The 24,948-nt window shown below is 37.0% G+C and overlaps 5 protein-coding genes and 1 pseudogene across 5 annotated transcripts; 3 read left to right on the top strand and 3 right to left on the bottom strand.

The window, feature by feature from the left end:
• Window positions 1–2,395: 2,395 nt before the first annotated feature.
• LOC141629906 (uncharacterized) lies at window positions 2,396–3,349 on the bottom strand. The gene has a single exon (XM_074442825.1). The coding sequence runs from the start codon at window positions 3,347–3,349 to the stop codon at window positions 2,396–2,398; it is 954 nt and encodes a 317-aa protein (XP_074298926.1).
• Window positions 3,350–9,104: 5,755 nt separating this feature from the next.
• LOC141629905 (protein FAR1-RELATED SEQUENCE 1-like) lies at window positions 9,105–9,977 on the bottom strand. Its single transcript, XM_074442824.1, has one exon. It carries the CDS (start codon window positions 9,975–9,977, stop codon window positions 9,105–9,107), a length of 873 nt encoding a protein of 290 aa, XP_074298925.1.
• A 216-nt stretch (window positions 9,978–10,193) lies between these two features.
• On the bottom strand, window positions 10,194–11,633 carry LOC141629903 (protein FAR1-RELATED SEQUENCE 5-like). The gene is made up of 2 exons (XM_074442823.1): window positions 11,486–11,633; window positions 10,194–11,365 (listed from the first exon to the last, which is right to left on the bottom strand). Exons 1-2 carry the CDS (start codon window positions 11,631–11,633, stop codon window positions 10,194–10,196), a joined length of 1,320 nt encoding a protein of 439 aa, XP_074298924.1.
• A 3,657-nt stretch (window positions 11,634–15,290) lies between these two features.
• Window positions 15,291–15,884, top strand: LOC141629902 (L10-interacting MYB domain-containing protein-like). The gene is made up of 2 exons (XM_074442822.1): window positions 15,291–15,644; window positions 15,723–15,884. Exons 1-2 carry the CDS (start codon window positions 15,291–15,293, stop codon window positions 15,882–15,884), a joined length of 516 nt encoding a protein of 171 aa, XP_074298923.1.
• A 697-nt stretch (window positions 15,885–16,581) lies between these two features.
• Window positions 16,582–17,987, top strand: LOC141629901 (protein ANTAGONIST OF LIKE HETEROCHROMATIN PROTEIN 1-like; annotated as a pseudogene).
• Window positions 17,988–20,551: 2,564 nt separating this feature from the next.
• Window positions 20,552–22,361, top strand: LOC141629900 (uncharacterized). The gene is made up of 4 exons (XM_074442821.1): window positions 20,552–21,246; window positions 21,355–21,454; window positions 21,593–21,652; window positions 21,861–22,361. Exons 1-4 carry the CDS (start codon window positions 20,552–20,554, stop codon window positions 22,359–22,361), a joined length of 1,356 nt encoding a protein of 451 aa, XP_074298922.1.
• The last annotated feature ends 2,587 nt before the right edge of the window (window positions 22,362–24,948 follow it).

Here is a 24,948-nt window from a genome sequence, read left to right as displayed (position 1 = left end):
ACAGAAGAAACAGTTAAGTGCAAAGCTTTCTTCCATGATTCCAAAGCTGCATGCTACATATTTTTGTAGTAGCCAAGGAGTATGTTCCGAATAAAAGTTTCTCTGTCGAGCGTGATACTGGAATTTACATGATGCGACATATGGAGACGTAAAATGAGAACAAGTGTCGGTATACTTTAAAGATGCTCAAGGACGTAAGTCTCCATTATTTAAGTCAAATTTTTAGTTGGTGTTTCTATATTTTCTGATGCCAGTAGCCATCAAGATGCATGGATTAGCTTTGTTCTTTCATGAATCAGCCTTGTATGTGTATTAGATATGTAGGTTCTGCTATTGATTTCACTTTAAGTTATTGTTCAGAGAACTGATGTGAAGCATTACATTGTGAGGGTTTGCAATGAAATTTTGACTTGGAAAGACAACACTGTGAAAAATCAAGTGACGTCTAAAGCAAAGGCTTACAAGAATGGCTGTGAGATTCGGTAATCAGAAATCTTTTACCAACAATGCTTCTCATTAGTATATGATGACTCCTGGTTTATTAAAAGTGTGCTATGATTATTTAATTGTCCTGTGTTTTTCCTTTTTCTCCCGAGGAGTGAAGTTCTACGAGACTTGCTCTATACAGATGAACACTTGATGAATTTTATTAGGACAAATGAGGCAAATAAGGAGTAAGTTATCACTGACCATATAGCATCTTTTTAAGTTGTTTTTGTCCACTTTGCTGTTCTGTGTGCATTTAATTACAATATGTGCATTATTAGTGACATTGTTGTAGACACTCCATGGCTGCAAGTAACCCAAGAAGCAATGTCGACTTTGTTTCAAGGAAAATGGCTCATGGATATGGTACTTGACCTTGTTGGTCTTCGTTTAACACTTGAAAGACCAAATCTTGTGTACTTTCCGACAATAATGAAGGTATTCATATTCATCCTTAGTAACCGCTAATGTTTCTACTTGGAATTAACAACATTTTTTACAAATTTTCTCAACTTTCAGGATGTTGTCGCTAAAAACAGTTTTCAAAGTTAGTACATTAAGCTTCAGTACTTGCCCAAAAGTCTAACCAAAGCTAAACTGGTAATTATCCTGTCACTTTTTTATTTTATTGTATCGACGGAATTCACTACTTGCCCAAGAAAGAACTTAACTAATTATCATGTCTAACCTGTTTGTATATTATCTGTTTTTATTTCCCTATGTGCGTTTTTGCAGGCTTTCTTTCCTTACTGTGTCGACCGTTAACATTGGTTTGCTTCCGTGTCTGACTTTGTTAAAAAGACCAACTTTATACTTGACTCAAGCTTGCCTAGGCGTCCTGACGGAAGATGTAAATTTTTAGTTGAAACGGTATGATTATATTCGTATGCCTTAGGGGTTTGTTACCTCAAGTTTGTCTTGGTTTTCCTTCGCTTTTATGTAATTGTGTTTTTCTTTTTTTGGTTTTTGTTTTTGTAGTTATTTCTTGCTTTGGGGGTTATTGCAAGAGACTTTCCAGGATACAAAAAGCTGTTGCAGATAAACAATTTTCCGTTTGTGATTGTGGATGTGCCTCGACAAAAGAATGGGTACCTCACATGTTTAAATTGTACTCTACTCGTTTTAATATTTTCGATGAGATACACACCATTTTAAAGCGTTTAACAAATTTCATTATTTTAAAAGGTATTCTTGCGGAGTCTATTTGATGAAGTGGCTAGAAAACTTGAGTTGTCAATCATTATGGTCCGATAAGACTTGTTATGAGGTAATGATGTCTAAACCAAGTTATATTAGTCAAACATTATTCGTCATATTTTATTGCAACACTTTCAATATTGTTGTCAAATATATATGCAGAATTTGGATGAATATGGTGAGAGTTTGATTGTAGATCTTATCAGATGGGAGGAAAATAAGAGAACGGTAATATCAAGATCTTTCGAATGCTTTATCTAATTTTGTTTCTATTATTTTCCCATCTTTTAACTGCAAGACTTTCAATAGTGATGTCAAGTGACTTAAACGTAACAATATTTCCCTACCTTTTTTTGTAGGATTATAACTAGGTGTTATTTTTGGATGAATATGGTGAGAGTTTGTGTGCTTAGAAAACGGGAGTGGCAGAGAACCTTCTCATTGTGTTTTGTTGATTCCTTGATTTGGGCAGGCATTAGTTTGTAAGTGGAGTAAATTTGTAGGTTGCATATGTGTAGGTACTCTAAGTAATTGTTGCGTGTATGAAACACCCTTCTACGTGCATGAGAAGGCGTTGTATGTGTATGAAATACCTTTCTACGTGCATGCAATTTGTCAACTTTCGGGTCGGTTTATATGCTAAATTGTAACGTGGGGGCACAATTATGTCCCTTTTTTTTTTTTTTTTTTTTGACAACTGTAAAGAAAATTTCTACAGTCTCATGGCCTGCCGAGCCAGGCCGTGTGCCACACTGTTAAGGTGCCTCGGAATAAAACAAAAACTCAAACAATGAAAAAACCTAGCAGAACTACGAAACTCCTCCAATAAGTCCTTGATAAGATGATCGGTTTTAGTCGATTCAGCAATCACATTGATCAAGTGTAGACAATCCGAAGAAATTTCGAGGTGGAGTACACCTCCGGATCTCGCCCAAGAGACCACATCCCTGACACCGAGAGCCTCCGCCTGAAGAGCCGATTCCGCCCTAGTACTCACCTGCCGGCGCATGTACTCACGCCCCATCGCATCATATGCCACCCATCCAAAAGCCGCCTTAAAAGACCGATCCCAACTCGCGTCCACCTTAATCTGAAGTGCAGAACACAAGCCCCGTTGTCCGATCATGTGAAACGGAATCCCATTCCGTAGGTCTAATTTTAGCCGATCAACTGTCCCCACAGCTCTCCCTCCGGGCTCTTTGAAGGATCCCTTATTATCTACCTGCTTGCCTAGAAGATGCACCCTCTCCTTAATAGAATCAAACAAGGCACCACTCAAAACCTGAAAGTTGGTCACCAAACCGTCAAATTTTACCTTGTTTCGAATAACCCATATACCCCAGATAATGGCAATGAATAGAATAACTCTTTTCAATCCTTCCTCCTGCTTGCCCAGATAAAGGACCCAGTCAATAAACCAGTCGGTCATAGTGAGGTGTCTAGCGCCTTCTACCCGGATACCAAGATTCGACCCTGCCCAGACCCTAGCCGAGAAATCGCAGTCCCTAAACAGATGCTCGACCGTCTCCAACATACTACGCTCGGTCCCGCAGAAGCCACAGAGAACATCGTCCCCCATATTTCTTCGTTGAAATTCGCTTCCCACAGAAAGCGTACCCGTAAGAATCCTCCATATAAGAATTTTCCAAGTGTTAGGAATCGGCATAGTCCATAGGTGCTTTTGGCAAAAATCATCCCACGCTTACCCGCCTAGTGAAGTCCTTTTGGGACCCCTTTCTGTTTATATACTCCTCGAAAAACAACCCATAACCGCTCTTTACCGTAAAACACCCATGGTTGGAGAAAGGCCAATACACCTCATCATTCAGGGCCCTCTGTCCTAAGCCTGATTGCCAGTATCCTTTCAGCATGTTCCTCTACGAACAAGGACCTTATGAGCTCTCCATTCCATTGCCCATTTGGAGACACAAGATGGCCCACTTGCAAATCCACAAGATGAACATCCCCATGGCCTAGCCAGCAATCCTTGGGTTCCGGGAACTCACCTCCCACCCACCTTGACGTCCAAACATTTAAACGGGAGTTACCACCAGGCTTCCACCCCAAAAAACCTTTGAGATTCTGAAAACCATACAGAATACTACGAACTCCCCACGAGGAACTAGTACCTGAACAAGGTACCGATCCCGCATCAACCATCTGGGTCCCGAAAAGTTTTTGCCTAAAAACCTTGCTGAAAAAAGACCTATCTCCCGAAATCAAACGCCATCCATGCTTGGCCAACAAAGCTTTATTCAAACATTCAATATTGCGAATCCCCAACCCTCCTTTACATTTAGGAAGGCTCAAGAAGTTTTTGCTACACCAGTGAACGCTCTTCCCCAGTTTACACCCCGTCCACCAAAATTGTGCCAAGAGAGAATTAATCTTTCTTGCCACACTTACCGGAATCTTAAAGACCGATAGAAAGAAATTTGAGAGATTGGAAAGGACCGAGGAAACTAGAGTCAAGCGCCCCCGCTGGTGATAGAAAAATACCATTCCAAGAAGAGATCCGCTTAGTAACATGCTCCACCAAAGTTTGAAAAATGTCCTTCTTAGACTCTTGAAATTCAGCAGGTATACCAAGATAATTCCCAATTCCTCTGTTATTCCGAATATTGAAACCTTTAAGGATTCGTTGTATCGCCGCCAGAGTCATATTCGGGCTGAAGATGAGTCCTGATTTTGCTGTATTTAGCCTCTGCCCCGAGGCCTCACAGTAATCGTTGATCAGAGTTATAAGATGAGAGGCTGAATCTCCCTTATCCTTGAAAAAGAAAATCACGTCATCTCGCAAAGAACAAGTGAGTCATCTACTGTACCCCGCATAAAGTAAACCCATGCAATCCGCGAGTCTCGGGCATATTCAACATTAGCCGAAAGAACTTCCATACACAAAAGGAAAAGAAAGGGAGAGAGAGGATCTCCCTGGCGAAGACCACATTTGGGCTTGAATTGAGGTAAAGGTACACCATTAAGGAGCACCTCATAACTCACCGTGGTAACACAGTTCATGATAAGTCTTACTAACTTCACCGGAAAGCCAAACTTAATCGGCGTCATTTCAAAAAATCCCAAACAGATCCTATCATACGCCTTACTCATATCAGCTTTAAAGGCACACCGCCCCTGTGAGCCTTTCTTGAAACGCGATATATTGTGAATCGCCTCATGTGCCAACAAAATATTATCACTAATATTCCGACCCGGCATAAAAGCATTTTGGGATTCACTAACAAGAGAACCCATAACCTTGGCAATCCTATTCGCAATGCACTTGGTGACCACACGCATAATCACATTACACAGGCTTATGGGACGGTAATCTGACACTCCTTCCGGAGTGTCATTCTTAGGGATAAGAGTAATAAAAGTTCTATTTGATTCCCGTAAAACTCTCCCCGAGTTTAGAATTGACAGCACCGCCTTTGTAAAAACCTGTTTGACCATGGACCAGCATTTTTGATAAAAACACGCGGAATACCATCCTGGACCCGAGCTTTAAAAGCCCCCATTTGAAAAACTGCGGTACGTACCTCCTTAGCCGAAAAAGGTCTAGCTACACGATCAACCTCATCATGATCAAGTCGTAAAGACACGTGGTTAATGACGCGCTCCAAAGGCGTTGTATCAACAGGAGTCACATCAGGACGTGAAGCCTGATACAAGTCCATGAAAGCATTTTGAAAAATCCCGCCGACCTCCACGTCATCATACCTCCACTGGCCATCCTCGCCTCTTATACCGTGAATGATATTCCTTCCAGACCTTCCTTTAACCCAGTTAAAGAAGAACTTTGTACAAGTATCTCCCTCCACCGTCCACCGCAGCTTAGCCCGTTGCTTCCAATACTTTTCAGCAGCAATAGCGAACTCCCTAAGCTCCTCATGGACTCGCGTATAATCCTCTTCACCTCTCCCCAAACAAGCAGCAGTTATCCCATGTTCTAACTTCCGGTCAAAGTCATCCCACTTCTCATTCCACTCCGCCTTTTTATTCAAAGTCCATTTTTTAACACAACTTCGAACTCTTGCCAGGTTTCGAGTGATACGAAACGCCGGAGACCCATTATCATCAATGACCCATGCATTTCGAATCTGCTCCAAGCACTCCTCATAATCCAAAGCCCAAGCATCCAGTTTAAAGGGTCGTTTACCGGTAGTACGGGTGAGATTCAGATCCACCTCAATCGGGGCATGATCCGAAAGTTGAATTGGGTAGTGTTTAATACCAGTATCCGGGAAAGCAGACAGCCAATCCTTAGAACCCATGGCTTTGTCCAACCTTTCATAAACTCGCTTATCCCCTTTTCTATTATTGCACCAAGTAAACCGCGGCCCCTTATAAGGGATATCCACCAACTCATTTCTTAATTTCCACAAAGAGAAATCCTCCACACCCTCAATCGGACGTTGACTAGTACTAAGTTTATCACTTCGGTATTCCACTTGATTAAAATCCCCTACAATAAGAAAGGGAAGAGAACATGCATCGAGCCAACTCTCTAGGTCTAAAAGAACCGGTGCCCGCCTATGGACATTCAAATAAGACCGTAAAAAGAACAAGATACCATAATCGTCCATTATATTTCTCTACTAGAAAGATGATAAAATTATTACAAGCTTTGACAAACTTAAACTTCGACTCCCTTCTCCACCCAACCCAAAGACCACCCGAAGATCCAACCGCCTCCACCCCAAAACTCTCCACAAAGCCAGAAGAACGAAACAAAGGGAAAATACGACTCGGACTACATTTAGTCTCCATTAGAAAAACAAAATCATAAAACTTACTACCTAATAACGCTCTTAGCTTCGGAATTGTAGGGGCGAGCGTGTTATTTAGACCCCTACAATTCCACACAAGTCCCATCATGGCGACCGAGGAGGTTGTGAAGGCCCAACCTCCGCAAAGCCGTCGAAATCAGCTGCTCCACCGTTCACAGATGGAATTGATGAATCACTAGAGTCCACCATAACCACATCTTCAATGTTAACCCTAAAAGCCCAAGGTTGTTGTGCAGTTGCTGCCACTGTCTTTGCCTGATCTCCCTTCCCAGTCCAGTACTTCCCTTGCTCCTCTTAGCCAGGCGGTACAAATACGCCATTGCATTTCCCATTGATAACTTTGCCTCCTCAGGGAGAATATAATCCCCTACATCAGTACAACACTTCCTTTTCCTAGCAGCTCCCATAACATCTTTATAGTCCTCACGCAGATCAGAAATATGGTAAGCATCCACCAACCCAAGGCACCCATCAGATGAGCTTCCCACTGGTAACTCCGCAATCAGCTTAGCCTTATTCCCAACAGCAGGAATATCAAAAAACCGTAATTCCTTACCTTTACCCGGTCCTTGCTTAACTTGACTTACCTCCCTTTCATTTGCATCCTGAAATAATTTTTCAAGGGGAGCCAGAGTTGAAGAGCCCTCATCAAGCTCCTTTCCTTTCCTTAAAATAGCAGTTGATTCCAGGGAGGGTTGCTGAATTGCCCTTAAATCAGACTCAGCTTCAGGAAAAGAAGAAGTGAAACCCAGCTGCCCTGAAATAGACCCCATCCCCACAAAGATCCTCGCTTCACTCGAGTCCCCATCAGAATCATCAGAAGAGATGATGATAATCTCTTTATCACTATCACTAGCCGTATCATGATGGGAGTAAGACTCCATAGCCAAAGTCCCATTAGAATCAGGGCCTTCAGAATCAGAGGAAGCTTCATCATCTGCATCCCCCATGTCATCAGCAACATGTTGATCTCCTGCCCCAACCAATCCAGTATCTTCCACATTATTCTCTGAACCCACAAGCAGACCCATCATCTCCTCCTCAGCAGCTACCTCCCCATTTGGCCTAGAACATTGCCCCACTTCTCTAGTAGAAAACCCAGCTGAAGTATGATACCAGTTAGGTAAGCCCCCTTCAGGAGGCTCAAAAGTCTGATTAAAACCCCTCTGTTCATCCTCAATTCTTGCCCACCCTATATCCCCTTCAATCCTATTCAAGATAGCATCCTGCATCCTTTGATCCCTATCCACCAAACCACTCAAACTGTCTTGTTTAGAGAAGACAACATATGGGTCCTCAGCCTGCAACTGCATCAAAACCCCCTGCTGGAGTAAATTCTGGTATTAACAATTATGTCCCTTGATTATGGCCTTTTTTAATGAGACTTGTAATGAAAATTAACCCATTTGTCAGGGGGTTGTCGTTTTAAACATAGTAATGTGGGCCAAAATTATATAACCTGCATATTTACATGCATGAGAAGGCGTTATATGTGTATGGAACAGCCTTCTACATGCATGAAATTTGTCAAAACACAATTACTTGCGGTATTTAGAGATCGCCTAGGCAATGCTCGGTCATGCCCTGGGCATTGCTCAAAATGCCCCGTCCCGGCCCACCGTGATGTGAAGTTGACAATTTTATGGAAGAAAAAGGCACGGCCCAGGCCCAGACCTAGACCAAGGCATGTGTCGTGCTCGTGTCGTGCTTGAGCGTGCCTGACCAATTCTTCAACGTTTAGCCAACTCCTATGTATTTTGAGCGTGCCGTGCTGGGCCGTGCCTAAATTATGGCCTAAAGTGCTGATAGGATGGGCCCGACTTCTTCAATAATCACTCACATTTAAGTTTTGAGACTTGAAATGAGAATTAAAGCCCACATTTAAGTTTTGAGACTTGAAATGTGAAAAAGCCCAAAGTAACATGACTAAATTAAGCCCAATTTATTTGTTAAATTATGGCCTTTTTAAATGACTTGTGATGAGAATTAACCCATGTCATGGGGAATTAGCCCATTTGGGTTATCTGTGCATGAAATGGCCTTCCATGTGCATGGAATAACCTTGTATGTGCATGATATTAAACGACTTGTCGTACACGATGATGATTCAACTAATCACATTTTATTGTTGGCCTAATTTGGAGAAACAATGATTAAATTTGGAGAAACAATTATCACATTTTTCAGCTTTTTAATTACCAAATTTGGAGAAACAATGATTACATTTTTCACATGTCTTAATACTTGCCTTATGTCAATAAAATGACCTCGTACGTGCATAAAATGACCTCGTAGGTGCATGCCATAATTTGCTCAGAGAAACACATGTTTTCCATTCTTAAATCCAGAATCACAATTTCATCTTCTTAAATATACAATTTAAAAATCCAGAAGACTCCTGTTACATTTATTACAAAAAAATTGTAAATGAAGAAAAATATTCCTAAAAACAAGTGTTGTCTTCTCAAATGATGCTCAAAAATTCTGCTGCACAAGTCCAATTCCTCGCCAAAGACTTCAATCTTACACATAAGAAAGCAAATGTCAGCAAAGATAAAAATTAGAGGGAAACAAAAAGGGTAAAAATAGAAAACTTATGCTAATAAGAGACATCACTTACTCGACTATTTGTCAGTGATCCTTAGGTCGGTCACAATTCCTGCTGTCGTGGTTCGCCATCTGCCCACAAGCCTTGCATCTTCTTAGTGGTTTCTTACTGACTTCCCCCGCTCTTTCTCTTTGTGAAATCATTCTTTTTCCCGAGCCTTTGTTTTTGCATTGTCTTGGCGGAAAAATATTAATTTCGCTAGGCACACTTATTCCCAAGAGCATTCCAATTTCAGCATTTTTGTCCCTTTTCTTTCCAATACTACTATTACCACCATCATCAGCGACACTACTTGTTGTTTCTGCAAGTACCCTTTCCCTGAACCAGCGGAAAATGGTTAGTAACTCATCATAATTAACAGGACTCTGTTCAACTAGTGACACACAAGTGAACATTTCTGACCACAATTCAGTCAGTTTGTTCTTCTGTGCATCGACTGATCTGCAATCAACAAGCAACTGCCCATCAGAATTGAAGATTGGCTGGCAGGTTGCTAGTTTGCTCCACCTATTAAGTAGGTATTCACTTGGAATTTTCTCAAAACCATAATCTTTAAGGACACAGAGAATATGTCGACTGAGTATTCCATGTCTTTCAAATTTCTTACAATTGCATACTAGTTTTACTTCAGCTGTCTTATGGCCCACCTTATAGTCTTTATTTCTCTCACGATCCTTGACGTCTATGTAGAGAATTGCATGATTCTTATCTTTTTCTTTGTCCCCAATGGCACATGTAAAGCATGCTGCTTTTATTTCCTCTTTGAACTCCTCGAAAATTCTCGGAGTGTAGGTTTCTGCTGCATGCTTTTCTAGGTCTAGAGGAGTAGCCAAGTCAGGAAACGAGTACTTTGATTGTGCAATCAGTTTTGATTGAGCCCATCGTTGTGTATCCATTGCACTCTCAAAGCGCATCCAAAATTCAATAAGGGTCAAATTTGGATTAGTGAATTTGCTAAAAAAATGATTTTTTGACTCGGACCTCGAGGTTGTTCTCATCAACCCTCCTAAGAACAAGTCACGAAAGTAAGCTGGAATCCAAAATTGTCTAATGCCATACTTTTCTTGAAACCACTCATTATCCGACAACCCATGAGCTTCCACAATGGCTGTCTATCTTTCCTCAAATTCAGCAGGCTCCACATCTTCGCCCCATACACATGAGTTTATCTCTTTCAAAAACTCAGTTTCTTTACATATCACAGGCCCTACCTTCTCTGGCAACTTCTTCAATATGTGCCACATGCAATATCTATGTTGCACCTTATCTTTAAAGACTTTCATAAGTCCTCCTTCTATCCCCAAATCTACGTCAGTTATTATACACACAGGATAACGACCCCCCATAGCTTCTAGGAATCTCGTAAATAACCAAGCAAATGACTCCTTGCTCTCATTAATAAGAAGTTCAGCCCCAAAGGTCACACATCTCTTATGATGATCCACCCCTGTGAAAGGGGCGAATATCATTCTATACTTATTTTTTCTAAAGGTAGTGTCAAAGGATGTCTTGTCTCCAAATAGCAAATAATTTTTTATACTAATAGGGTCAGCCCAGAAAATATGTGACAATCTACCTTTCTCATCTACCTCAAAGTCAAAGTAAAAGGATGGACACATTCTTTTTATTTTCATAAAATGCTCAATAAGCATTTGAGCATCCCCTTCTGACAAGAACTTTTTTATATCCCTTGAAAAGTTTTTAAAGTCTTCTAATGAAGCACCCACATTCTGATAACCTCTGACATACTCCTTAAACATCCTATAGATCATAACTGGACCTTTGTTAACCTTTGAGTTGTCAACTATCATTTTTATATGAACTATATTCAATTCTCTCGTTTGGGTCAGATGTACCATTGTTAATGGTGTAGCTGGCATATGATTATGCCCTTCAACAAAACCATAAATTTGGTATTTACCATTAGCAATTCGTTTAAAGTTAATCCTAGCAAGGCAACCTACCCTAGTCCTTTGCCTACGGTGTTTTTTGCCTTTGGCTTCACATTCTCCAGCCTTATTACACAAACAAGTTTTATGTGTAATGACACCCTGTTTATTCTTTTGTGCGCCTTTTCTAGTCACAAACCCACATTCTTTTCCATATGCTTCATAAAAGGTAATACCGAGTTCAAGTGTATCAAAGACCATACCAATAATAGGCTTGAGATGGATAGGACAACCAAAAATCCGATTCATGTTGCTTGAACCGGACGCCTCCCCCTCCTCTGCATCCTCTATTACCTCTATCCCCTCTATTACCTCTGCCTCGTATACTACGTCATCTGCAAATGTGATGAAATTAAAGTAGAGTTAGGATTTAGGTTTACTGGATAACTCAAGTATACAACAGCAAAGTTATATAGAACAGTATCTGATCATTCAACAGTTCAACAGAATTGTACCTTGTACGATTTCTGAATTCAGATTTTCAGGAACATCAATGTTAAGGGCTGATATTTCTGATATGGATTGAGATGCAATAACTTCAACCATATGTCCTTCATTTGTAATGTCATTTGTAATGACATTAGAAGAACTATGCGATCCCATTGAACTAAGAATGTCATTGCTGCAATAACAACCATTTAAAATTAAATAGCTAACAATAAAATCATATCAGAGAATTATTTCATAGATATAAACCAAATTTTAATGCACATAGCAATAATTTGATGCACGTAGCTAATAGTTTGACGATTGTAAAACCTGTCTAATTCATAAAACTGAGCCAACAATATCACGATTTCAACCAATTTAAGCAATTTCTTAATTTATCGAACCCTAATTTCTCAAATTCAACAAATTTAATCGATTAATTGAAAAATTACAAACAGATCAAAATATAAACCCTAATTTGACCCACATAACAACAATTTGATGCACGTAGCTAATAGTTTGATGATTGTAAAACCTGTCTTATTCATAAAACTAAGTCAGCAATATCACGATTTTAACCAATTTAAACAATTTCTCAATTTTCCGAACCCTAATTTCTCAAAATATAAACCCTAATTTCACAAAAATTAATCAACAAATTCGAAATATTACCTTTAATAAAAAGGTTCCATTCATGAAGGACGCGTCGAATAGGTAGATCGTTGAAGAGATCGATGGACCAGTAGTTGAGGATCAATAGTATCGATAGTAGAAGAAAGAAAGATCGCGCGTTGTGGAAGATGGTTATATTCGAGGAAAGAGAAAGAAATATGAGTGGGAAAACAAAATTGATAAATGACGGAGTTTAGAAGGTTTAGGGGTACGAGATTGATTTTGGCGCGCTGTACAATTATTATATTAGATTAAGGTGGTTCTCACGGTTCTCATTATATGGGTGGTTCTCACTGGATCTCGACCATATAATTATATATATATATATATATATATATATATATATATATATATATAGTCTATGCTTCCCTTTTACGTTTTTATTTCTTATGCCGCTTAACCCATATTCTTGTTCTCTTATTTCACTTGTTCATGATGTCTGTCATATTCCTTTTTCTACCATACAACATCAACCTCCATTAATTATATCCATGATCTCAGGGGCGGCCAATGAATTCCAGTGGCCCTGTTCAAAGTATTCATTGGGGGCCCTTAATTAGAACCACTAAATATCAATCCCTCTACTCGTTGGAGTGACCCTTCTTCATTTGCATGTACTGAAACATGGCTAAATTTGAGAAAGATCTCGAAATTGTAACACAAAATCCGTAAATTTTCAGTGTAATTTTAACTATTAGATTTGAGATAGCGACGCTAAAACAAAGTCAGTCAGAGTAAATTTATCAACTATATTAATCAAAGAAACTGATAGAAAATAATGGAATTATGCATCACTCGAAAAAACGAAGAAATAAAAATAGAAATATTTATAAAAACTGATACTGTAAAACCCCAAAAAAAAGATAAGAAGAAACAAAAGACATATAGAATAAATAATAATAATTTATTGTAATAGAAGAGGTAGTAAAATTGAAACAAATTCATATAAATACAAATGGAGGAAAAAAAATGGGGGAAAGTTAATAGCTAAGACTTTAGGATAGATTAGATTTGATACAATCCACAAACAATTTGCAGAATAAATATAAAGATAGGCTCTTAGTGTGTTGTTTTGGGCCGGGTAATAAATAACTATAGCTAAGTTCTTATTTATTATGTTGTTTTGGGCCCAGTAATGATAAATTGACTATGGGTCTTTTTCTTCTACCTATTAACGGGTTGGACTTCAAAATTTGTGGCCCTTTCTCTTATGGGCCCCGGTGCGAAGAGCTGAATTGCTCTACCTATGGGCCGCCTCTGCATGATCTATATTTATAGAAAACGAGAAACCCTTTCTTTGTCCCATGTTATTTGCTTTCCATGCGGCTGCCTCTTACTATTTCCCAATTCCCATTATGCGTTCTTTATTTCATCAGCAAAGAGATTATTTAGTTACATCCGTCTCATTCGTAGCAATTACTCGTATTCATCTGCTCCCATATCATCGAGCCTCACCTAAGCACAATCATGATTGACCATCATCCGCTCTTTCTGTTTGTACTCTTATGGGGTATTTTTCCGAGCAGTCTTACAAATTTTAAGGTAACACGATTCTACCGATCATATTATAATTACTATTGTTCGAAGTTAGGTGTTTACGTGTTAATTGTTATTAGTTTATTACGATTATTATGTGTTTACTTGAGTTTATATAATAGAGCTTGCAGCTGATCTTGGATCAGAAATTTAGAGATGGTGAAAATTGGTTTTATTATCTATGAAATTGTTCGCTCAATATATTTTATTATACCATTAATCTATGGTGATATTTGGGTGTTGTCTACTAGTTACGAGATTGAAAGGAGTAGGTACATGCATTAGCATTAGAATGACATCTGGTCGAAACATTGGAGCAATAGTATCTTTGATTATTAATTTAGGTTGGCAGTGTAATTGATCTGAAGTATTATACGTGGGGGGTGTTTGGTAAACAGTAGATTGCTCAAAAAATAGCATATTTGGGGGTTTTAGCATGTTTGACTAGTCAATATGCTATTTGGGGTGTTTGGTAAACAACATATTGAAATAGTAGATTGGGGTCGAATCTACTATTTTACAATATGCTACTCCCACCAGCATATTCTATCAGTAGATTGGAAAAAATATATGTTCACCCTTTTACCCCTTAAAAAATATTAACCCTACTTTTATTCTAGAGTCTCCCATACATTCTCCTTCTCTGGAAAAAAAAGGTACGTTCTTTATTTTGTTTTCTCTTGTTGTTTTCAATTCTTCTCTTTATTATGCTTTCAATTTTCTGAACTCGGAATTGTTTGTTGGATTAATTGGCTCTTTTTTTTTCTTGTTGTCTATATTAGCGTAAATTATGAATGATTTATGACAATTTAGAGTAAAGTATGTGACAGTAGATGTAGATGAATTGACCGTTCCTATTGTAGACGCTACCGTGCGTAATTAATTATATGACAGAGGCGAAAAGCGGTAATTGTATGGAAATATCAATTATTGCAGATCGTAATACCTTGTAGTATAAGAAATTGACGAAGTCAAGTTAATGTACATTAAGTTATTAAGCAAAAAATTGACTGTATGTCAGATTGGTACAAAAGTACAAAATCTCAAGCAAATGTAAAGAAATTCTAGATTGAGGGGCAAATCGTATTTCTTTCAAAAGAGTCCTTCAAATGACAAGGAAATTTAGAATGTGCTAGTTTGTGAAGGTAAAATGTTATGTGAATTCCGCTATCGGGTTTTTATACGAATTTGGCCATAATTTCAATATACATATTCAAATAAGAGCCAGTTTTAAACTAACCAATTTCACCATAGATGAGCTCACTTTGTACTACGTCCACCCGTTTTTGCTATATATACGAGTAGTAGATACTAAAGGAGAGATTGAGATGGAAAGAGACGAGAAAGAATTGTGTATTTTGATTATACAAACTACACAAATTTCATACAACCAAAGTGCCATGCTATATATTCCATTTATCTGTTTTTTTCCATTAATGTGCAATGTTAACTTAAAAAGAAACAATGTTAGTCTAAAGTCCCTTAATCGTAAAGTTATGGAGTTCAGGTCCTTACTTGAAAAAAAAATTGATAGTATAGGTCCTTCTCTTTGGGTTAACTCCTGAAACTTCATTTAGTAATGCTATAGATAAAACAATGTAATATTATAATTATGTTATATTAATGCTCATAGATGTCAGCGAACAATGGAGAAAGTCAAGGGGGAAAGAAAGAGCTAGCTGGTCAAAAGATACTTTGTATGAGCTTTTTGATATCTGTAATGCGCAAATGCAAAGAAGTAAGGGGAAAAAAGGGGCAATAACATCCCAAAGGGTGCCATGCAAGGCAGTAGAGTCACAATTTCGAAAGAAGACAAATTTACACTACGATAAGGTCAAACTTAAGAGCAAGTTAGATTGGATGAAAAGTCGATGGTCACTTTGGAAGCAATTAAAGGGCAAAGAAACCGGATTAGGTTGGGATCATGAAAAAGGGACTATAAGTGCTAGTGATGAGTGGTGGAATCAAAAGATTCAGGTAGATGTTCTTATACCTTATTTTTATCATTTAAACATTATAAAGAGCAAATATATATATAATTTTTTTTGTTCATAGGAAAATCCCAAATTTGGTGCATTTCGAGATGAAGGGATTGAACAAGATCTTGAGTATAAAATGGATCAATTATTTGGGGTTTCAGTAGCTTCTGGAGCTAATAAGCACAATCCTTTTGAAACTAACCCAAGTGGAATAGATGAACTTGATGTTACTCCTTAAGTTCCTTCTCCACCTCATAGTTTGAATATTAACAATCTCCCACCATATAACGAACATGAAGATGTAGGTGATAATGGAAGTGGTGCATGGGAGGAATTTTGGACAGAAAGTAACTCAAGTCCAATTCGCAGTCCAAGACCTATTCCAAGTCCAATGTTAAACTCGAAATGAAAGCGGCGGTAGCAAGGGGAAAAGGCCTATGGAATATCATATCTCGGAAAATAACAAGAGTGCTAAGATAAATTATAGTTCTACAAAAAAGAGGGGAACTGCTACATTAATTCTTGAGAATATAGAGTTCTTGCGACAATCAATTGTTGAAACGAACGAAAAAAAAGTGAATGAATCAAGTGACGGTGTTGGGGATGCTTTGACAAAGGTATTTAATCTACCTGGCTTGGAACCTGGAATGATCTTTTCACTTTGCTTGTTCATTAATGTCGGATTCAACAAATAGAATAATCTTATCTCGTATGCCGATAATGATGCAAATATAGCTTGGATCAAATTCTTGTTTAGCGAGCAAAAAAATCAATAAATGTTTTTCTTTTTTCTCTTTGTTAAGTGGAATTCTTGAACTTTGCGAACTAGATTTTGATGTTTTATCAGACTTTGTAATTTTTATTTTTGATGATTGTTATTTGGTTGAAGGCTATAATGCATTTGTATGTTACATTTCTTTTATTATTATGTAGGAATGAATAATCAAACTCAACAAAGCACTATAATTGATGATGAAGATGACGACTTTTGGGATTTAGTTGCTTGTGCAACTAGTTATATTGCTCTTTATTATGTTATGTACATACATAAGGAGCCATGTATGACATCTTTTCTAACTGGTGAAAGATGGATGAATGAGTTGTTAAGTGGAAATGAAAGACGTTGTTTTAATATGCTACGGATGAACCCAGATGTATTTCAACAACTATGCAATGACTTGGAAACCGAGTATGGGCTATGTAGTTCACATAGGATGTCAGTCATCGAAAAAGTGGGTTTATATGTGTACACTTTAAGTAAGGGTGCATCCAATAGAGATGTCCAAGAGAGATTTCAACGATCTGGTGAAACCGTGAGTAGAGTTTTTAAAGAAGTCTTAGATGCAATGGATGGTCCGTAAGAGATATACTTAGGCAAAGAGATCCGAAATTCAAAGAAATTCCTTCAAAAATTGCACATGATGATCGATATATGCCCTATTTTAAGGTAATTATGTATGATTACTTGAATATACGTTATTTCGCATATTTACCGATGTATATATACATATTTAATAAACAATAATATGATATATATTAGGATTGTATCGGCGCCATAGATGGTACACACATAAGTGTAGTTGTCCCCAAGAAGAAGACCAATTACGATATAGAGGAAGAAAGGGCATACCAACTACAAATGTATTGGCGAAAGATGCGACTTTGATCTATTATTTACATATGTTTTGCCTGGATGGGAAGGTTCGGCACATGACTCTCGTATATTCCTCGATGCAGTTGGTAATCCAAGTTTGAAATTTCCTTACCCACCACGAGATAAATAATACTTTGATTTTATTAAGATTGTTTTTTTTTTCACCAATACAATTTAAAGTTGATAATTATTAACATTTAAATTTCTTGTATTAGGCAAATATTATTTGGCTGATAAAGGTTATCCAGAAAGAGTAGGGTACTTGACGCCGTACCCAAAAGTAAAGTATCATGAAAATGAGTTTAGAGGAGCTCCTCCGAGGGGTTCTAAGGAAATTTTTAACAGGGCTCATTCTTCATTAAGAAATTGTATTGAGAGGGCATTTGGAGTTCTCAAAGCGCGATGGAAAATCTTAGGAAAGATGCCTCAATACTCCCTACAAGATCAAATAGGATTATTTGTGGAGCTTTTGCATTACATAATTATATAAGAAGAAACACAATTAGAGATGAAGCTTTTAGAATCATTGACGAACACCCAGATTTTATACCTCCAGATGTATTGCAAGATGTGGCTAATCATTGCTCGCAACCTGCCACCGAGTCTTCGGGAACTAAAGAAATGTCAATTGTTCGCGATAACATTACTTCTAGTTTGATGGCTAGTAGAAGAAATCGACGTCATTAAATTGTTTGTGTGATGTATTTGGCAAATATTAGTTAATTAATTATCCATGTCCTTATTTGTCATTTTACAAAGGATTGAGATAATCTGCTAGTTTGAATATGCTAATTACCAAATACCTTTAATAAAATCTGCTAATTGAATATGCTAGTCAAATCTGTCAACAAAATCTGCTAATTATAATCTGCTTTTACAATCTGCTTCTGCTAATATCAATCTGCTGTTTACCAAACAGGGCCGTGGAATTGGAAATTTGTAAACAGGTTCTCGTTCTAAGTTATTATAACGTTTCGTATTGTGTTCGAGTTATTTTTTCCTTTGACTTTGACTCGTGGGTGAGTAGTTTAGAATTTTACTCTAAGTGTTGAGTACGGTTCTTTGAACCGAACCTTTGACAATATCGATATTGAAATTGAGATGTAAATTGGTTACTGGTATTGAGTTATGAGTTATGGGGCCTGTGTGCCAAGTTATATTTTACGGTCCAGTGCCATGGTTATTGAGTTATTTGAGTTTATAATCGATATTGAGATGGAAATATTGTTTCGCAGTTTATCCGCCAGTTCACTCACCCCTTGTCTTTGTCTTAGGTTCAACGATGAGAATGTAGTACTGGTTACTTTGAGTACTACATTATGAAATAGAGTAATGAGTAAGACGAAGTAATGAGTTGAGACTTGGTTATTTATTAGGACGAGAGAGTAATAGATTATGGAAATAGAAAGGAGTTTGTCTGATTAGTTATCGGGGAGGGTTTTTATTATTCTCTCTGTTTATGTTTATTATTACGTGTGCTTGTTTCCACGTCATGACCAAAAACTATTATGCTTCTATTGAGGTATTATCTGTTACTCTGCTTTTCGGCTGACGTGTTTTCTCCCTTCGGGGCTACTCGTCATGGGGGTAGTTACTTTTTGTCTTCTAGTTTCATTTTCAGGTCTTCCGCAGCGGTTTAGAGAGAATTTCAAGTCAAGATTTTATTTTAGTACTTTGTAAAGTTTAGTTCCGATTTTTATTATTTTATTTTTAAAAGGATTTGTAATAAAAGAGACTTTGTATATTAATTATAATATCTCTGAATTTCGGCGAGCTTTATATGTAAAAAGTTGTTTTAATTTAGCCGAAAATCAGGGGTGTTACACTAACCCAAAAAACAATTAATTATTGTCAAAAGCCCCTAATATATTATCCCACCCAACCCAAATAAAACTCACCCCACGGCCAACCCAAAGCCAACCCTAGCTCTTTAGTTTTTTTTTTATGACTTTCATCATCTCTCACTTTTACTCCTCCCATCTGTAAAAAAAACCCCAAATTATACTCTATTATTCTTCATCAACCTCACCCATCTCCCTCTCCCAAATCTGCATGATCTTTACTCATCCATCCGATAAAACTCATTACCCTCATCAATCGTCTCCATCATATCACTTATTACCGTATATCATCAATAATTATAACGCATGATTTCCTCTTTGATTTTGTCTTTCGATCAACATGATGTTGATTATTATGAGTCCAATATTATTTTACATCATTTATGTCTTTTATGAATATTTTGATATTTGTCTCAATCATTGATTTTTAATTTTTAAATAAACATTTAAGCTTCTCACAAAGTAGATTGGTCATTTTTTTAAAAAATAATGGTTATTATTATTATTATTATTATTATTATTATTATTATTATTATTATTATTATTATTATTATTTTTCATGAAAAGCTACGCTAGTCATTATTTTTTTAAAATCGATTTGTAATTGTAATTATTATTTTTTAACATTATGGTTATTATTAGGGTCCCTTATTATTATAATCATTATTTATTTTTAAATCCAAAGTAGATCTATCATTTTTTTGTTATTAGTATTATTGTTATTATTATTATTATTATTATTATTATTATTTTACAGGGTAATTTGTTTACGAAAATCTAAGTCCTTCATTTTTTTTCCTGAAAAAGTCGATCTGTCATTTTTTGAAAAATAAATATTATGGTTATTATTATTACTATTATCAAGGCTTTAATAAATATTAGATATGTACATAACATGGGTGTGCTACTTAAATAAAAGGTTTCTTAAGAAAGAATTGAGTTGAGGAGAGAGGGTAATTAATTGGTATGTAAAATATGGAGGGTCCACATCTAAATTATATTCCCGAATTAAGCAGCCAATCAGAAGCCAAGAAAAAACTTGGCTTTTATACTATGTAGATTTGAGTTTATTTAATAGAGCTTGCGGCTGATCTTGGAGACGGAAATTTAGAGATGGTGAAAATTGGTTTTATTATCTAGGAAATTGTATGCTCAATATATTTTATTATACCATTAATCTTGGTGATATTGGGTGTTGTCAACTAGTTATGAGATTGAAAGGAGTAGGTACATGCATTAGCATTAGAATGACATCTGTTCGAAACTTCACAAATCTTTTCAGTGCTTCTACTCAATCAAGCCCGTCCTTTTCGCTTGAAGACTTGTCTATTCCTTAGCTTGATGAATTTCAGCAAACTTATCTATCTCAATCCTTTATGTCCAAAGACGTTGAAAAAGCTTTTTTTTTCAATGAAACCTTATAAATCCCCGGGACCAGACGGATTCCCACCTCGCTTTTACCATCTTTTCTGGGGGCTTATTAAAGATGATATTACCTCGTCTGTTCTCTCTTTTCTAAACTGTGGTCAGCTTCCTCCTGCTTGGAACAACACTTATGTTGTTCTCATTCCGAAGGTCGACCTACTTGAGACGATTTCTCAATTCCGCCCTATTAATCTTTATAATGTCATCTACAGAGCTGCCTCAAAATGTATTGCTCTAAGGCTAAAAAAGGTAATGGACTGTATTGTTGGCCAAAATCAAAATGCCTTTATTCCTGGACGTTTAATTAGTGATTGGGGTTTACTTGGCCACGAAATTCTGACATACATTAACCAACGCAAAAGGGGTACGCGTTGTTATGGCGCTATTAAGCTTGATATGAACAAAGCTTTTGATAGAGTATCGTGGTCATTCTTGTTCAAAGTTCTGAAGTGTTTTGGATTCCCAAAGGTATTTAGAAAGCTTATCAAAGTCTGTGTCAAAACAGTTTCGTTGCAAGTTCTTATTAATAGCAATACTTCCGGTCGTATCTTTCCTCAATGTGGGTTGCGACAGGGTGACCCAATTTCGCCATACTTGTTTATCCTCTGCATGGAAATTTTATCTCTTATGATTACCAAAGCTGAAACAAATGGTCTTATTAAGGGTATCAAGCTCTCACGGTAGAGCCCGACTATTTCTCATCTTTTATATGCTGATGACTCGATCTTGTGCCTCCGTCTTACATCTGCAAGTTGTGAGTCTCTGAGAAGCATTTTGAATAACTTCAGCTCTATTTCAGGTCAAATGATTAATCATCCAAAATCTTATATCAAGTTCAGTCCCAATACTTCGTCCGACTTTAAGGAGCATATTCTTGATATTTTACAAGTACAACCAAAATAGAACTTCGGTCTATATCTTGGCATCCCTGTGGATTTGGGAAGAAGAAAAACGTTTGCTTTTCAGTTTCTCTTAGACAAGATTTCGACTAAGATTTTATCCTGGGGACCTTCGAATTTTTCACAGGCTGCTAAGCTGATTCTTATTAATTCTATTCTTTTTGCATCAGTTGCCTATGTCGCCTCTGTTCTTCCATTCCCTTAGCAAATCACATCAAAAATAAATTACCTGATTGACATTTTCTGGTGGAAGAAAGCTCATAATAAACATGCCCCACATTGGTTGTCATTTGATCAGTTGTAGCTTCCCAAGTAGGATGGTGGTCTTGGATTAAAAAATGCAAGACTTGCTAGTCAAGCTTTTTTGTAAAAAAAACTTTTGGCGATGTCACCAGCACCCATCTTTACTTGTTTCAAAAGTTCTTCGCTCGAAATACCATAAAGATTTTCCAATCCCAGGAAACATCTCAAAATATTTGGCAGCGTCATTTGCCTGGAAAGGAGTTGTCAAGACCTCTTATTTACTCAGTGATGGAATTGCGTGTAAATTTGGAAATGGAAGACAGATTGACCTTAAGAATGACGCATGGATTTTGGGTAATAAACCATCTTTTAAATCGCAGCTACTGCTTCTAACAATCACTTTTGATGATATTTTGCTAGATTTGACTCACTGGAACAATAAAGTAATTTTTCAAGTCTTTACAAAAACATCAGCAAATAGTATTTGTTCTTTAGAGATTCCTCATCAACCTACGGATGATTATATTTATTGGAAATTTACGGAAGATGGATTGTACTCGACATGCTCTGGTTACTCGTTTCTTCTTGGGAAAAATCAACTTGCAGTTTCTTCTACTTTGCATATATATGTTCTGATTTCCAGTGGAAATTGATGTGAAAACTCCCATGTCAGCCTCATATCAAGATTTTTCTTTGGAAAATCGCTAATCAAATTTTACCAACAGCTGACGCGCTAATAAGAAAGGGCCTGGCTGTTAACCCTTCTTGTTGTTTTTGTCATCTGGCTTCTGAAAATATGGCACACCTTTTCCGCGACTGCGATGCAATTAAACATATCTGGTTTGCTAGCTCTCTTGGTATTCGAACTGATCAGATAACCAACTTACCCTTTCTTCCATGGTTTAATAACTTCTTGAGATATTTAACCCGAACAGACTCAGATATAGCTGGCACAAGCTTGCAATTTCCTCTCCTTCTTTTTGCTATCTGGAAGCATAGAAACAATGTAATCTTTCGTAATTGCCCTGTGAATCCCATTGCCATTTTACGAGAGTTCAATATGCTTTTCAAACAGCAAATTGATTTTATAGCCCGATTTACTGGGAATGAGCACGATCCTTCTCAACAAGCTGATTCCAGCCCCCATCTCTTTTCACTACATCTCTTTCAGCATTGCTTTAGAATTGATGAGCTTTTCAATAAACCAAGCCGGACTTGCTCCTTTCGAATCTGCTGCAACAACCAAATCACTCATGAAGTTCTTCTTTGTTTCTGTTATTCTCATCTTCAAGCTACCACTATCGTTTTACTAGAAGCTTTGACTCATGCCTCCTCTTGTAAGCTGCAGAATGTGCTGTTCAAAATCAGCAACACACGGCTTTTCCAGTTGCTTACTAAAAGTGACGGGTCTAAAGTCCCTATAGCTGTTTTTAGTAGTACAGTATTAGTCGTATTAAGTTTTTTCTTACTAGTAATCAAACCTGGTATATTACTTGTTTTTTGTAATTCGTTTTTGAAATATATATATATATATATATATATATATATATATATATATATATATATATATATATATATATATATATATATATATATTTTATCTCGTGAGTTTGATTCTTATGGTGAGTTTGTGCTTGGAAATCTCAGCCATAGAATAGAGAGAAATCAACCGCTCAAATCAAAACTCAAAAATAAACTTTCTCATCTCAACAAACACGACATCTACTTAATCTTCGGTGCTTCCACCGCTCCAATTCAGGTACTTTTTTATTCAAATCTCATATTTTCATTCTTCATTCAGCCCTAATTCGTTTGAATCGCTGTATTTGTTGATTTTTTTATATCTAAATTTATGAACTGCTGTTAGAGGTGCGATTTCGTTAATGTTTTATGATTTGTGTTCTATCTATTAAGGCGTGGTATTTTTCTTAATTTGGGTTATGGATTTAGTCTTATATATTGTTGCGGGTGGATTCTGGCGGTTTTGAGTGATATTCGTACATTTTCAATTGCAATCATTAAGTCATGTAATATTTTGTGCTCTCAGTTGAATTCAAGTTGTACCGATTCAGTTGAAATGGTGGGTGCTTAATTTGCTCCAAATGATGGTAGAATGATTCTATTGTATTATGTATGTTGTGTGAATAATTGACGAATTGGTAAGTTCTCGTATTGCTTTGATTTGGGAATGTGTGCTAGAAATTAGTGTGATGAGATGCTATTTTCAAGTGCTCGGATCAGCCTCTCTATTGTTTTGTTTAAGTGAGCATACCTGTCAACTGCATTGTCAGGGCAATTGATGCTATCTGAACTGTTAAATATGTGGTAAGATTTGGTTGTTAGTAACCATGCTGCTGCCAACAACACACAACAAACTTGACGAGAACAAACTGCGTGTAACAATCCCGATTCGAGCAACTTACCATCAAACTGATTCGCGCTGCCACCCTTGCTTTAGTCACATACTCACATGTGGTCAGGTGCTCTACTCGTGTTGCATCTCTATTCGGTGATATGTGGGGACTTGTATTATCCCCCATTATGTGAAATAATCCTTCTATGAACTAAAGCGTGTTATATACCAAGCTCATATGACCATTCGGGCTGCTAGAAAAGATTAGTGTTCAGAAAACCAGGAGGAAATCCAGAAGAAGCCATTAATTAATGATAGAAAAGATTAGTGTTCAGAAAATGGAGCTTCTAATAACAAAAATCTTCTTCTCTAAATTGGTTAGCTGCTAGAAATGTTGATATATGATCCAGAGAATCAAATTGGCCAGAAACTTCATTATAAGACAAAATTGTTGAGATTTTGGTAGTTTTGAGTGGTATGTGTATCTTTGTCTACTTTGATTTGGGAGTTTAGGAAGTTGAATTAACTTGTGGTGTTGAATTTTAGTAGTAAAAAAAATCAAAGTGGCACTGAATAACATCACAATACCATCAGAATAACACGTGATAAAAAAAAAGAGTAAAAAATTCAAAGTAGTAAAAAAAATCAAAGTGATACTGGATTAACATCACAATAACACCAGAATAACAGCACAATAACATGTGGGAAAAGAAAGGGTAAAAAAATCAAAGTAGTAAAAAATCTAAGTGACATCGGATTAACATCACAATAACACCCGAATAACAATAACACCGGAATAACAGCACAATAACATGTGGTAGAAAAAAGTAAAAAAATCAAAAGTAGTAAAAAAAATCAAAATGACATTAGAATAACATCACAATAAC

Source organism: Silene latifolia, chromosome Y, assembly GCF_048544455.1.
Source record: "Silene latifolia isolate original U9 population chromosome Y, ASM4854445v1, whole genome shotgun sequence".
Taxonomy (NCBI): domain Eukaryota; kingdom Viridiplantae; phylum Streptophyta; class Magnoliopsida; order Caryophyllales; family Caryophyllaceae; genus Silene; species Silene latifolia.
This window is presented reverse-complemented; position numbering and strand designations above follow the sequence as displayed.